This window comes from Hippoglossus stenolepis, chromosome 10, assembly GCF_022539355.2.
Source record: "Hippoglossus stenolepis isolate QCI-W04-F060 chromosome 10, HSTE1.2, whole genome shotgun sequence".
NCBI classification, from domain to species: Eukaryota; Metazoa; Chordata; class Actinopteri; order Pleuronectiformes; family Pleuronectidae; genus Hippoglossus; species Hippoglossus stenolepis.
Window position 1 is genome coordinate 15914730 of NC_061492.1, and position 14086 is coordinate 15928815.

Here is a 14086-nt window from a genome sequence, read left to right on the forward strand (position 1 = left end):
CACATGTCTATCACCTACTTCATTTATCCTTCACCAGCATTGTTACTCTCATCAACTGATTCCATCCAAGTAGTCCAGAACGCAGTAGCCCGGTTCATCACCAGAACCATTTCCATAGAACACATCAGCCCTGTCCTCCAACTACACTGACTCCCTATCAAACATCACATTGAGTACAGGATTCTCCTTCTTACCTTGAGGCTCTCCATAGCTTCTGCACCTCTCAGACCTTCTTCTTCCATACATACCTACCCGTACTCTCCGATCTTCCTTCTGTCCACTTATTCTCTATGGGGTCTAGAGCCTTGAGCTATGCAGCCCCTCGTTTCTGGAACTCTCTTCATCTTTGACAATGACTTTGTCCCCAACTTCAAATCCCGCCTCAAACCACTCCATTTTAGACTTGTTTATTTTTTGTGAAAATGCCCTGTATGGCATTTTGTTATTAATATTGTTTATTTCATAATATTTTTCCATTAATAACAATAATATTTTTTATTATACGGCACCTTTTAAAACACAGTAATAAGGTGCTTTACTAGTTAGAAATAGGGCAGACAATAGGAAAACGTTAAAAAGCAATTTGAAAATCACAAAGCATTAGAGCACAGATGCAGAAATAAAAAGTGTCATAGATGAGAAACCAGTAAAATGATTATAAAATGATGAAAATAGATGGTAAGATCAGAACTTGGAGAAATCCCTCCTATAAAAATGTGTCTTAAAGAGAGATTTAAAAGAGGATAAGGAGTTTGACAGACAAATGTCCTCAGAGTGGGAGCCCTGACAGAAAAGTCCCAGCTGCCTTTGGTCCTCAGCCGGGACTTTGGAATGGTGAGCAGGCCTTTGATTTAACATCTTAACTGATGATAACAGGTGTAAATATATGACATGTTTTAGAGTTTAGTTGTGACTGCAATCAGGACAAACTTTTCTCTATGTCACTGGCACCTCCAGTAAATATTAACAGTTCAGTGTGTAGAATTAGTGACATCTAGTGGTGAAATCTCATGTTGCAGCTGAATACCCTTCACATCACCCTCCTCTTCCAAATATGAAAGAGAACCTGTGGTAACCTTCATTTGTCATAAAAACTCAAAAGGTGTTTAGTTTGTGCAGTCTGGGCTTCTGTGAAAAACATGGCGGCCTCCGTAAAGAGGACCCACTCCCGATGTAAATATAAAAGGCTCATTCGGGGGTAAAGAAAACAACAATTGGTACAATTTAGATGAAACACACTGGTGAGAACATCACTAGGATCACTTTATATTCAGTTTCTGCCAGTAGATCCCTTTCACCTAGATCTTACACACTGGACCTTTAACAAATATATTAAAGTTATTGTACACAAGTGCCTAAATACAATATTACAGTACATATTCATGTTTATAAATCACAACAGTGTTATGATACACTGGTAGGTAAATAGATACTTCAACTAAAAAGGACAATGAACCAGTCAACTCTTTCAAATGTGTTTTAACTCGGTTGCTTTTATTTTCAGAGATGTAAGATTCAAACAATGAAACATCATGTCAGGTAACTGCAAACCAGACAACTTTCCAAACATTTCAGAACATAAACATGCTGCTTCATCACTTGCTTCATTAGATTAACAGGATAACCAATTGTTGATTATTCAGAAAAAGAGGCTTTCCAACCACCCCTAGCTGCTCCATCATTGGCAGCTTCACTTTTTGCCCTTTGACGCACCAGACGCACCTACAGTGACACACACACATTGGATGATCAGTACATTTTATCAAGCTACATAGAAAGCAATACCAATACTATCACAGATGTTAAGTGGATTAGAAAAGGTGAAAACAGTGCAAGAAACACTTAAGATATAAAAGTTCCACCCAAGGACACAGTTCAAACCAAAATGAACCATCTACTCTTTACCTTTTGATTGACAAGCAGACACCAGACTTCCGGCTCCCACTCTACCTCCGCTAGCCACTGCAGAAGCCGACATCATTTTAGCAGCCGTGGAGCCTGCTGCAATTCCACCTGAGGTGAAACCTGCGGCCCCCAGAGCTTTAGGGGTGCTACCCTGAGCCCCTGCTGAACACAACAGATATGAAGCCTTCATTATTATTGTTATTATGATTGTTGCTATTGTTTTTGTTTTTGTTTTTATTGTTATTATTGTTATTTCATGTCTATTAATGTCTTACCTGCTCCAACTGCTGCACTTGTCACTGAAACACAAGAATAAAATTGCATCTTATTACAGCTAAGCTTTACAGAATTGTATTACATGCTTTTATTAATAAAGTGAAACATGATGCTACATATAGGTGTGGATTTTCTAAAAGAACGTTTCAGTATAGTCAGAGGAAGAGTGGTACTCACCACGGTCCATGGTTTTTCCTCTGTTGTGAGCAGCCTCGAGCTGGACTGGTATTTATTCACGTCATGAAGGTTTCCTCAGAAACGAAACTGTGGTACAATCTGAACACTAGGGGGCGTCTCTACTGGACTGCTGAGGAAAATGAAACTGATGAAATCCATCCAACTGGAAACAAAGGTATGGACAATGAATCTGCAGTTCTATTATTTTCATTTCAAAACAAACATGGCAGAACAAATGTTACTTAAACAAAGGAAGGACGTTTTTCATAAAAGCACCAGTGTACAATTAACTTATAGCTTGTCTGATTGTAATGAGAGAATTATTTAAACATAACTGGTCTGTATCGATGACACTTTGGCAGATACTTTGCTCTATAAATCATAATGCTTCGATTTTTACATTTAAACAAAATGTGTTATTCTTTCCCAGACGATCAAACAAACAAGCCAACAGGGGTGAAAACAAAACCTCCTTGTCAGAGGTAAAAAAGTATCCTTAAAATCAAACAGAACTGAGAGATGAAATCTGCACATTCTCAACAATATTAGCTTAGATGTCAGGTTTCAGATCAGGAGGAAACATCTAGTGACTCTGGACCATTTTTGATAAAGAGCGAGTCTGAATGGAGCCTGACCTGTGCTACACGGCTGAACTGAAGACATGCACTCAGTCATTTCACGCAGAATCTCCATGAGGCTTCTACGGTTTTATCACTTCACTGCTCATCTGTGTACTTTAAAAACTGGAGCCTTTTTCTCCTTGTAGTTTGACTTCATTTTTCTTGTCAGCCTTGTACGTTGTTGGTGAATGTCACTGTTTTACATGAATGTATTTTAAGATTGCCAATGATAAATATTATAATGTGAGAGAATTTAATTCTCATGCATTATGATGTCTGATTGGGTGTGGCCAGCTGATGAAAGGAACAATGACTAACTAGAACAGCAACTCCCCAATTTGGTATTTAAATTGTCTCCCATTGCCATCTCCACCTATAATAATATAAAAATAAACTTTATTTATATAGCACTTTTTAAAAACAGACTTTACAAAGTGCTTTGACAACAAAGCAAGAAAGGTAAATATAAACTTGAACACGTAAAAGCAATAAAAGGACATTAAAATAAGTGAATACGTAAAATAAAAGGTGAAAAGAAAACGATAAAATCACAGTATCACATGAAAGCAAGTCTATAAAAATGGGTTTTAAGAAGTGATTTAAAAGAAGTCCCTGACTCTGCAAGCCTTATCTCCTCAGGCCGTTCCAAAGCTGAGGGGCCCTGATGGCAAAAGCAGGATCACCTTTTGTTTGGAACAGCAAGCAGGGTTCCACCTGAGGATCTAAGGCTGTGTGAAGGCACATAAGGGGTCATAAATTCTGCGATGTAGCTTGGGGCCAGACCCTGGCGTGCTTTAAAAGTGATCAGTAAAATCTTAAAATCAACTCTAAAACGTACAGGGAGCCAATGAAGAGAAGAAAGGATCGGGGTGATGTGATTTTGCCTTGTAAGACCAGTGAGACCAGTGTAGACCACCAACAGTAAATACTGCACACATAGGGCACAATGGTTCTCAGGAAAACAGAAGTAGACATTAGCCTGATAGATGGTGATCATGGTGAACATTGTGCCTGTGTCACTGAAGAAAAGAAGGTTTTGGCCCTGAAGGTTGTGGCACCTCCAATAAATATTTACAGTTCAGTGTGTAGTATTAGGGACATCTAGTGGTGAAGTTTCATGTTGCAGCTGAATACCCCTCACCTCACCATCCTCATCCAAACATGAAAGAGAACCTGTGGTAGCCTTCAGTTGTGATGGAAACTCTAAAGGTGTTTAGTTTGTACAGTCTGGGCTACTGTGAAAAACATGTAAAGAGGACCCACTCCCGATGTAAATATAAAAGGCTCATTCGGGGGTAAAGAAAACAACAATTGGTACAATTTAGATGAAACACACTGGTGAGAACATCACTAGGATCACTTTATATTCAGTTTCTGCCAGTAGATCCCTTTCACCTAGATCTTACACACTGGACCTTGAACAAATATATTAAAGTTATTGTACACAAGTGCCTAAATACAATATTACAGTACATATTCATGTTTATAAATCACAACAGTGTTATGATACACTGGTAGGTAAATAGATACTTCAACTAAAAGGACAATGAACCAGTCAACTCTTTCAAATGTGTTTTAACGTGGTTGCTTTTATTTTGTGAGATGTAAGATTCAAACAATGAAACATCATGTCAGGTAACTGCAAACCAGACAACTTTCCAAACATTTCAGAACATAAACATGCTGCTTCATCACTTGCTTCATTAGATTAACAGGATAACCAATTGTTGATTATTCAGAAAAAGAGGCGTGCCAACAACCCCCCAGCTGCTCCAACACTGGCGACAGCTGCAGTGGCCCCCGACAGACCAACCGCACCTACAGTGACACACACACATTGGACGATCAGTACATTTTATCAAGCTACAGAGAAGCATTACCAATACTAGCATCACACTACAGTGTATACAGTAATATCAAATGAAATGAATGTCTGGCCAACAGAACTACTACAAAGCTGTCACATATGTTCTAATGGAGATATTGGCACAACAGATATTGTAAGTATAAGATGATTGAAAATTTGAGGTAGAGAAGTAGAATAAGGTAACAAAATTAACTGAGTACTGAAACCAAATATAAAAACAGATTTAACGATAAATAAATGAAACAATTCAAAAGTTGTGCATTAGATTAAGCCTGTAAATTATGGTACAGCAGATGTTAAGTGGATTAGAAAAGGTGAAAACAGTGCAAGAAACACTCAAAATAGAAAGTTATCCACCCAAGGACACAGTTCAAACCAAATGAACCATCTACTGTTTACCTATTGATTGGCAAACAGCCACTGCACCTCCAGCTACCACTCCACCTCCGCTAGCCACTGCAGAAACCGACATCATACTAGCAGCCAGTGAACCTGCTGCAATTCCAGCTGAGGTGAAACCTGCGGCTGCCAGAGCAAGTGGGGCCCCGACCACAGCCACTACTGCACCTGGACAAGAACACAGCAGAGATGGAGCCTTCATTATTATTATTAGGGCCAAAGCAACGACGGTGGGAGGCCCTATTGAATTTGTAAGGATTTTTCTTGTTATTATTATTATTATTATTTCCCTTTGGGGAGCATTTTCAGGGCCTAGACATGCTCAAAAGATCATGAAGCTTTGCAGGAAATTCAAGGCCCAAAGACATTTTTGTATTCTGGAGTAATTTGAAATGGGCGTGGCAAAATGTCTCAACAGCGCCACCTGGAAAGTAGCCCCTGGGATTCCCTTTGACCCATCATCACTAAAATCGGTACACAGGTGTATCATACGGAAGCGTATTGCATTCACTTGAAAAAAAAAAAAGTTCTGTTTTTCTGAGATAACTATCTCGGAAATTCCGAGATAACTTCTGTTTTTCTAATTATTTTTTTTCCCTGTTTTTCCGAGATAATTATCTCAGAACTTTTTTTTTTATTATTCAGAAAAACAGAACTTATCTCGGAATTTCCGAGTTAGTTATCTCAGAAAAACAGAACTTTTTTTTTTTTCAAGTGAATGTAATACGCTTCCGTAGTATCATGACCAGACAAACAAAAAAGTCACAAGCATCATTATGAAAAACACAACAGGAAGCCCGCCATTTTAGATTTAGTTCCCATTTTAGCCATTTTTCACGTTTTTAATTTGACGAACTTGTAGTAGGGCTTTCATTGTTATTATTTGTTGCTATTGTTATTTCATGTCTAATAATGTCTTACCTCCTACAACTGCTGCACCTGTCACTGAAACACAAGAATAAAATTGCATCGTATTACTGCTAAGCTTTACAGACTTGCATTACATGCTTTTATTAATAAAGTGAAAAATGATGCTACATATAGGTGTTGATTTTCTAAAAGAATGTTTCAGTATAGTCAGAGGAAGAGTGGTACTCACCAGGGTCCATGGTTTTTTCTCTGCTCTCCTTTCTGTAGTGTTTTTCCTCTGTTGTGAGCAGCCTCGAGCTGGACTGGTATTTATTCACTTCATGAAGGTTTCCTCAGAAACGAAACTGTGGTACAATCTGAACACTAGGGGGCGTCTCCACTGGACTGCTGAGGAAAATCTAACTGATGAAATCCATCCAACCGCAAACAAAGGTATGGAAAATGAATCTGCAGTTCTATTATTTTCATTTCAAAACAAACAATGGCAAAAGGCATGGCAGAACAAATGTTACTTAAACAAAGGAAGGACGTTTTTCATAAAAGCACCAGTGTACAATTAACTTATAGCTTGTCTGATTGTAATGAGAGAATTATTTAAACATAACTGGTCTGTATCGATGATACTTTGGCAGATACTTTGCTCTATAAATCATAATGCTTAGATTTTTACATTTAAACAAAATGTGTTATCTTTCCCAGAGGATCAAACAAACAAGCCAACAGGGGTGAAAACAAAACCTCCTTGTCAGAGGTAAAAAAGTATCCTTAAACAGAACTGAGAGATGAAATCTGCACATTCTCAACAATATTAGCTTAGATGCCAGGTTTCAGATCAGGAGGAAACATCTAGTAACTCTGGACTATTTTTGATAAAGAGTGAGTCTGAATGAAGCCTGACCTGTGCTACATGGCTGAACTGAAGACATGCACTCAGTCATTTCAAGCAGAATCTCCATGAGGCTTCTATGGTTTTATCACTTCACTGCTCATCTGTGTATTTTAAAAACTGGAGCCTTTTTCTCATTGTAGTTTGACTTCAATTTTCTTGTCAGCCTTGTACGTTGTTGGTGAATGTGGCTGTTTTACATGAATGTATTTTAAGATTGCAAATGATAAATATTATAACGCGTGAGAATTTAAGAATAATTCTCAGGCATTATGATGTCTGATTGGGTGTGGTTAACTGATTAAAGGAACAATGACTAACTAGAACAGCAACTCCCCAATTTGGTATTTAAATTGTCTCCCATTGCCATCTCCACCTATAATAATATAAAAATAAACTTTATTTATATAGCACTCTTTAAAAACAGACTTTGCAAAGTGCTTTGACAACAAAGCAAGAAAGGTAAATATAAACTTGAACACGTAAAAGCAATAAAAGGACATTAAAATAAGTGAATACGTAAAATAAAAGGTGAAAAGAAAACGATAAAATCACAGTATCACATGAAAGCAAGTCTATAAAAATGGGTTTTAAGAAGTGATTTAAAAGAAGTCCCTGACTCTGCAAGCCTTATCTCCTCAGGCCGTTCCAAAGCTGAGGGGCACTGATGGCAAAAGCAGGATCACCTTTTGTTTGAAAACAGCAAGCAGGGTTCCACCTGAGGATCTAAGGCTGTGTGAAGGCACATAAGGGGTCATAAATTCTGTGATGTAGCTTGGGGCCAGACCCTGGCGTGCTTTAAAAGTGATCAGTAAAATCTTAAAATCAATTCTAAAACAGACAGGGAGCCAATGAAGAGAAGAAAGGATCGGGGTGATGTGATTTTGCCTTTTAAGACCAGTGAGACCAGTGTAGACCACTAACAGTAAATACTGCACACATAGTGCACAGTGGTTCTCAGGAAAACAGAAGTAGACATTAGCCTGATAGATGGTGATCATGGTGAACATTGTGCCTGTGTCACTGAAGAAAAGAAGGTTTTGGCACCTCCATTAAATATTAACAGTTCAGTTTGTAGACTTTAGTGACATTAAGTGGTGAAGTTTCATGTTGCAGCTGAATACCCCTCACATCACCCTCCTCTTCCAAACATGAGAGAGAACCTGTGGTAACCTTCAGTTGTCATGAAAATCCAAAAGGTGTTTAGTTTGTCCAGTCTGGGCTACTGTGAAAAACATGGCGGCCTCCGTAAAGAGGACCCACTCCCGATGTAAATATAAAAGGCTGAATCGGGGGTAAAGAAAACAACAATTGGTACAATTTAGATGAAACACACTGGTGAGAACATCACTAGGATCACTTTATATTCAGTTTCTGCCAGTAGATCCCTTTCACCTAGATCTTACACACTGGACCTTGAACAAATATATTAAAGTTATTGTACACAAGTGCCTAAATACATTATTACAGTACATATTCATGTTTATAAATCACAACAGTGTTATGATACACTGGTAGGTAAATAGATACTTCAACTAAAAAGGACAATGAACCAGTCAACTCTTTCAAATGTGTTTTAACCCGGTTGCTTTTATTTTCGGAGATGTAAGATTCAAACTATGAAACATCATGTCAGGTAACTGCAAACCAGACAACTTTCCAAACATTTCAGAACATAAACATGCTGCTTCATCACTTGCTTCATTAGATTAACAGGATAACTAATTGTTGATTATTCAGATAATGAGGCCTAACAACAACCCCATCGAGCCGCTCACAGCTGCAGTGGCCCCCGACAGACCAACCGCACCTACAGTGACACACACATTGGACGATCAGTACATTTTATCAAGCTACAGAGAAGCATTACCAATACTAGCATCACACTACAGTGTATACAGTAATATCAAATGAAATGAATGTCTGGCCAACAGAACTACTACAAAGCTGTCACATATGTTCTAATGGAGATATTGGCACAACAGATATTGTAAGTATAAGATGATTGAAAATTTGAGGTAGAGAAGTAGAATAAGGTAACAAAATTAACTGAGTACTGAAACCAAATATAAATACAGATTTAATGATAAATAAATGAAACAATACAAAAGTTGTGCATTAGATTAAGCCTGTAAATTATGGTACAGCAGATGTTAAGTGGATTAGAAAAGGTGAAAACAGTGCAAGAAACACTTAAGATATAAAAGTTATCCACCCAAGGACACAGTTCAAACCCAAATGAACCATGTACTGTTTACCTATTGATTGGCAAACAGCCACTGCACCTCCAGCTACCACTCCACCTCCGCTAGCCACTGCAGAAGCCGACATCATACTAGCAGCCAGTGAACCTGCTGCAATTCCAGCTGAGGTGAAACCTACGGCCGCCAGAACAAATGGGGCCCCGACCACAGTCCCTACTGCACCTGGACAAGAACACAGCAGAGATGAAGCCTTCCTTATTATTGTTATTATTTGTTGCTATTGTTATTTCATGTCTATTAATGTCTTACCTGCTCCAAGTGCTGCACCTATCACTGAAACACAAGAATACAATTGCCTCTTATTACAGCTAAGCTTTACAAACTTGTATTACATGCTTTTATTAATAAATTGAAACATGATGCTACATCATGTTGATTTTCTAAAAGAATGCTTCAGTATAGTCAGAGGAAGAGTGGTACTCACAAAGGCCCATGGTTTTTCCTCTGTTGTGAGCAGCCTCGAGCTGGACTGGTATTTATTCACTTCATGAAGGTTTCCTCAGAAACGAAACTGTGGTACAATCTGAACACTAGGGGGCGTCTCCACTGGACTGCTGAGGAAAATCTAACTTTATTCTGCTGTGAACCACACTTTTAATCTCTCTATGACACAAACGTATTTACATCACTTCCCGAACCCGTTTCAAAGTAAAAGCACTCCAGCGTTTCACCTTCTGAATCCACTCATTTGTTCCAACGGGGCTTTGTTTGTTATCGACAGACCGAAAGATGCGCATCTTCATACCGTAGAGTCCTGACATTTACTTTAGTACATGAACCAACTTGTTCTTGAAGGAATTGCAGGAGATAAACCTGCTGCTCCGCCGCCAGTAGCGGACACACAGCGCGTGTGAAAAACAGACAACCGACACACAGCTGATCTGCGGCACGACGACAGCCAGTGAGTCCAGAGAGTTGGGGGATCGACAGTGAAGACTGCGAGATCGACCGGTAGATCGCGATCGACGGGTTGGCGACCACTGCTCTATGGGGTCTAGAGCCTTTAGCTATGCAGCCCCTCGTTTATGGAACTCTCTTCATCTTTGACTATGACTTCGTCCCCAACTTCAAATCCCACCTCAAACCCCTCCATTTTAGACTGGTTTATTCTGTGTGGAAATGCCCTGTATGACGTATTGTTTTTAATATTGTTTATTTATTATTATTTTTCCATTAATAACAATAATCTTTATTATACAGCACCTTTTAAAACACAGTTACAAGGTGCTTTACTAGTTAGAAATAGGGCAGACAATAGGAAAAAGTTAAAAAGCAATTTGAAAATCACAAAGCATTAGAGCACAGATGCAGAAATAAAAAGTGTCACAGATGAGAAACCAGTAAAATGATTATAAAATGATAAAAATAGATGGTAAGATCAGAACTGAGAGAAGGCCCTCCTATAAAAATGTGTCTTAAAGAGAGATTTAAAAGAGGATAAGGAGTTTGACAGACAGATGTCCTCAGAGTGGGAGCCCTGACAGAAAAGTCCCAGCTGCCTTTGGTCCTCAGCCGGGACTTTGGAATGGTGAGCAGGCCTTTGATTTAACATCTTAACTGATGATAACAGGTGTAAATATAAGACATGTTTTAGAGTTTAGTTGTGACTGCAGTCAGGACAAACTTTTCTCTATGTCACTGGCACCTCCAGTAAATATTAACAGTTCAGTGTGTAGTATTAGTGACATCTAGTGGTAAAATCTCATGTTGCAGCTGAATACCCTTCACATCACCCTCCTCTTCCAAACATGAGAGAGAACCTGTGGTAACCTTCATTTGTCATAAAAACTCAAAAGGTGTTTAGTTTGTCCAGTCTGGGCTTCTGTGAAAAACATGGCTGCCTCCGTAAAGAGGACTCGCTCCCGATGTAATTATAAAAGGCTCATTCGGGGGTAAAGAAAACAACAATTGGTACAATTTAGATGAAACACACTGGTGAGAACATCACTAGGATCACTTTATATTCAGTTTCTGCCAGTAGATCCCTTTCACCTAGATCTTACACACTGGACCTTGAACAAATATATTAAAGTTATTGTACACAAGTGCCTAAATACAATATTACAGTACATATTCATGTTTATAAATCACAACAGTGTTATGATACACTGGTAGGTAAATAGATACTTCAACTAAAAGGACAATGAACCAGTCAACTCTTTCAAATGTGTTTTAACGCGGTTGCTTTTATTTTGTGAGATGTAAGATTCAAACAATGAAACATCATGTCAGGTAACTGCACACCAGACAACTTTCCAAACATTTCAGAACATAAACATGCTGCTTCATCACTTGCTTCATCAGATTAACAGGATAACTAATTGTTGATTATTCAGATAATGAGGCCTAACAACAACCCCATCGAGCCGCTCACAGCTGCAGTGGCCCCCGACAGACCAACCGCACCTACAGTGACACACACATTGGATGATCAGTACATTTTATCAAGCTACAGAGAAGCATTACCAATACTAGCATCACACTACAGTGTATACAGTAATATCAAATGAAATGAATGTCTGGCCAACAGAACTACTACAAAGCTGTCACATATGTTCTAATGGAGATATTGGCACAACAGATATTGTAAGTATAAGATGATTGAAAATTTGAGGTAGAGAAGTAGAATAAGGTAACAAAATTAACTGAGTACTGAAACCAAATATAAATACAGATTTAATGATAAATAAATGAAACAATACAAAAGTTGTGCATTAGATTAAGCCTGTAAATTATGGTACAGCAGATGTTAAGTGGATTAGAAAAGGTGAAAACAGTGCAAGAAACACTTAAGATATAAAAGTTATCCACCCAAGGACACAGTTCAAACCCAAATGAACCATGTACTGTTTACCTATTGATTGGCAAACAGCCACTGCACCTCCAGCTACCACTCCACCTCCGCTAGCCACTGCAGAAGCCGACATCATACTAGCAGCCAGTGAACCTGCTGCAATTCCAGCTGAGGTGAAACCTACGGCTGCCAGAACAAATGGGGCCCCGACCACAGTCCCTACTGCACCTGGACAAGAACACAGCAGAGATGAAGCCTTCCTTATTATTGTTGTTATTTGTTGCTATTGTTATTTCATGTCTATTAATGTCTTACCTACTCCAAGTGCTGCACCTATCACTGAAACACAAGAATAAAATTGCATCGTATTACTGCTAAGCTTTACAGACTTGTATTACATGCTGTTATTAATCAAGTGAAACATGATGCTACATATAGGTGTTGATTTTCTAAAAGAATGTTTCAGTATAGTCAGAGGAAGAGTGGTACTCACAAAGGCCCATGGTTTTTCCTCTGTTGTGAGCAGCCTCGAGCTGGACTGGTATTTATTCACTTCATGAAGGTTTCCTCAGAAACGAAACTGTGGTACAATCTGAACACTAGGGGGCGTCTCCACTGGACTGCTGAGGAAAATCTAACTTTATTCTGCTGTGAACCACACTTTTAATCTCTCTATGACACAAACGTATTTACATCACTTCCCGAACCCGTTTCAAAGTAAAAGCACTCCAGCGTTTCACCTTCTGAATCCACTCATTTGTTCCAACGGGGCTTTGTTTGTTATCGACAGACCGAAAGATGCGCATCTTCATACCGTAGAGTCCTGACATTTACTTTAGTACATGAACCAACTTGTTCTTGAAGGAATTGCAGGAGATAAACCTGCTGCTCCGCCAGTAGCGGACACACAGGCGTGTGAAAACAGACAACCGACACACAGCTGATCTGCGGCACGACGACAGCCAGTGAGTCCAGAGAGTTGGGGGATCGACAGTGAAGACTGCGAGATCGACCGGTAGATCGCGATCGACGGGTTGGCGACCACTGCTCTATGGGGTCTAGAGCCTTTAGCTATGCAGCCCCTCGTTTATGGAACTCTCTTCATCTTTGACTATGACTTCGTCCCCAACTTCAAATCCCACCTCAAACCCCTCCATTTTAGACTGGTTTATTCTGTGTGGAAATGCCCTGTATGACGTATTGTTTTTAATATTGTTTATTTATTATTATTTTTCCATTAATAACAATAATCTTTATTATACAGCACCTTTTAAAACACAGTTACAAGGTGCTTTACTAGTTAGAAATAGGGCAGACAATAGGAAAAAGTTAAAAAGCAATTTGAAAATCACAAAGCATTAGAGCACAGATGCAGAAATAAAAAGTGTCACAGATGAGAAACCAGTAAAATGATTATAAAATGATAAAAATAGATGGTAAGATCAGAACTGAGAGAAGGCCCTCCTATAAAAATGTGTCTTAAAGAGAGATTTAAAAGAGGATAAGGAGTTTGACAGACAGATGTCCTCAGAGTGGGAGCCCTGACAGAAAAGTCCCAGCTGCCTTTGGTCCTCAGCCGGGACTTTGGAATGGTGAGCAGGCCTTTGATTTAACATCTTAACTGATGATAACAGGTGTAAATATAAGACATGTTTTAGAGTTTAGTTGTGACTGCAGTCAGGACAAACTTTTCTCTATGTCACTGGCACCTCCAGTAAATATTAACAGTTCAGTGTGTAGTATTAGTGACATCTAGTGGTGAAGTTTCATGTTGCAGCTGAATACCCCTCCCCTCACCCTCCTCTTCCAAACATGAGAGAGAACCTGTGGAAGCGATCAGTTGTCATGGAAACTCAAAAGGTGTCCAGTCTGGGCTACTGTTAAAAACATGGCGGCCTCCGTAAAGAGGACCCACTCCCGATGTAAATATAAAAGGCTCATTCGGGGGTAAAGAAAACAACAATTCGTACAATTTAGATGAAACACACTGGTGAGAACATCACTAGGATCACTTTATATTCAGTTTCT

General features: G+C 39.0%; 4 protein-coding genes across 5 annotated transcripts; all 4 read right to left on the reverse strand.

The window, feature by feature from the left end:
- Nucleotides 1–1473: 1473 nt before the first annotated feature.
- On the reverse strand, nt 1474–2477 carry LOC124851063 (interferon alpha-inducible protein 27-like protein 2). Of its 2 annotated transcripts, none has more exons than XM_035167414.2 (4): nt 2359–2477; nt 2181–2204; nt 1906–2067; nt 1474–1722 (listed from the first exon to the last, which is right to left on the reverse strand). In XM_035167414.2, exons 1-4 carry the CDS (start codon nt 2366–2368, stop codon nt 1691–1693), a joined length of 228 nt encoding a protein of 75 aa, XP_035023305.2. In that variant the 5' UTR covers nt 2369–2477; the 3' UTR covers nt 1474–1690. The 2 variants fall into 2 exon arrangements, with proteins under 2 accessions (XP_035023305.2, XP_035023307.2); XM_035167416.2 differs by having other exon boundaries at nt 1906–2064; nt 2359–2448.
- Nucleotides 2478–4547: 2070 nt separating this feature from the next.
- LOC118116100 (interferon alpha-inducible protein 27-like protein 2B) lies at nt 4548–6511 on the reverse strand. Its single transcript, XM_035167413.2, has 4 exons — nt 6344–6511; nt 6166–6189; nt 5245–5412; nt 4548–4796 (listed from the first exon to the last, which is right to left on the reverse strand). Exons 1-4 carry the CDS (start codon nt 6351–6353, stop codon nt 4714–4716), a joined length of 285 nt encoding a protein of 94 aa, XP_035023304.1. The 5' UTR covers nt 6354–6511; the 3' UTR covers nt 4548–4713.
- Nucleotides 6512–8570: 2059 nt separating this feature from the next.
- LOC118116102 (interferon alpha-inducible protein 27-like protein 2B) lies at nt 8571–9825 on the reverse strand. Its single transcript, XM_035167419.2, has 4 exons — nt 9689–9825; nt 9514–9537; nt 9259–9426; nt 8571–8810 (listed from the first exon to the last, which is right to left on the reverse strand). Exons 1-4 carry the CDS (start codon nt 9696–9698, stop codon nt 8737–8739), a joined length of 276 nt encoding a protein of 91 aa, XP_035023310.1. The 5' UTR covers nt 9699–9825; the 3' UTR covers nt 8571–8736.
- A 1605-nt stretch (nt 9826–11430) lies between these two features.
- Nucleotides 11431–12655, reverse strand: LOC118116101 (interferon alpha-inducible protein 27-like protein 2B). Its single transcript, XM_035167418.2, has 4 exons — nt 12552–12655; nt 12374–12397; nt 12119–12286; nt 11431–11670 (listed from the first exon to the last, which is right to left on the reverse strand). The coding sequence occupies exons 1-4, from the start codon at nt 12559–12561 to the stop codon at nt 11597–11599; spliced, it is 276 nt and encodes a 91-aa protein (XP_035023309.1). The 5' UTR covers nt 12562–12655; the 3' UTR covers nt 11431–11596.
- Nucleotides 12656–14086: the final 1431 nt, after the last annotated feature.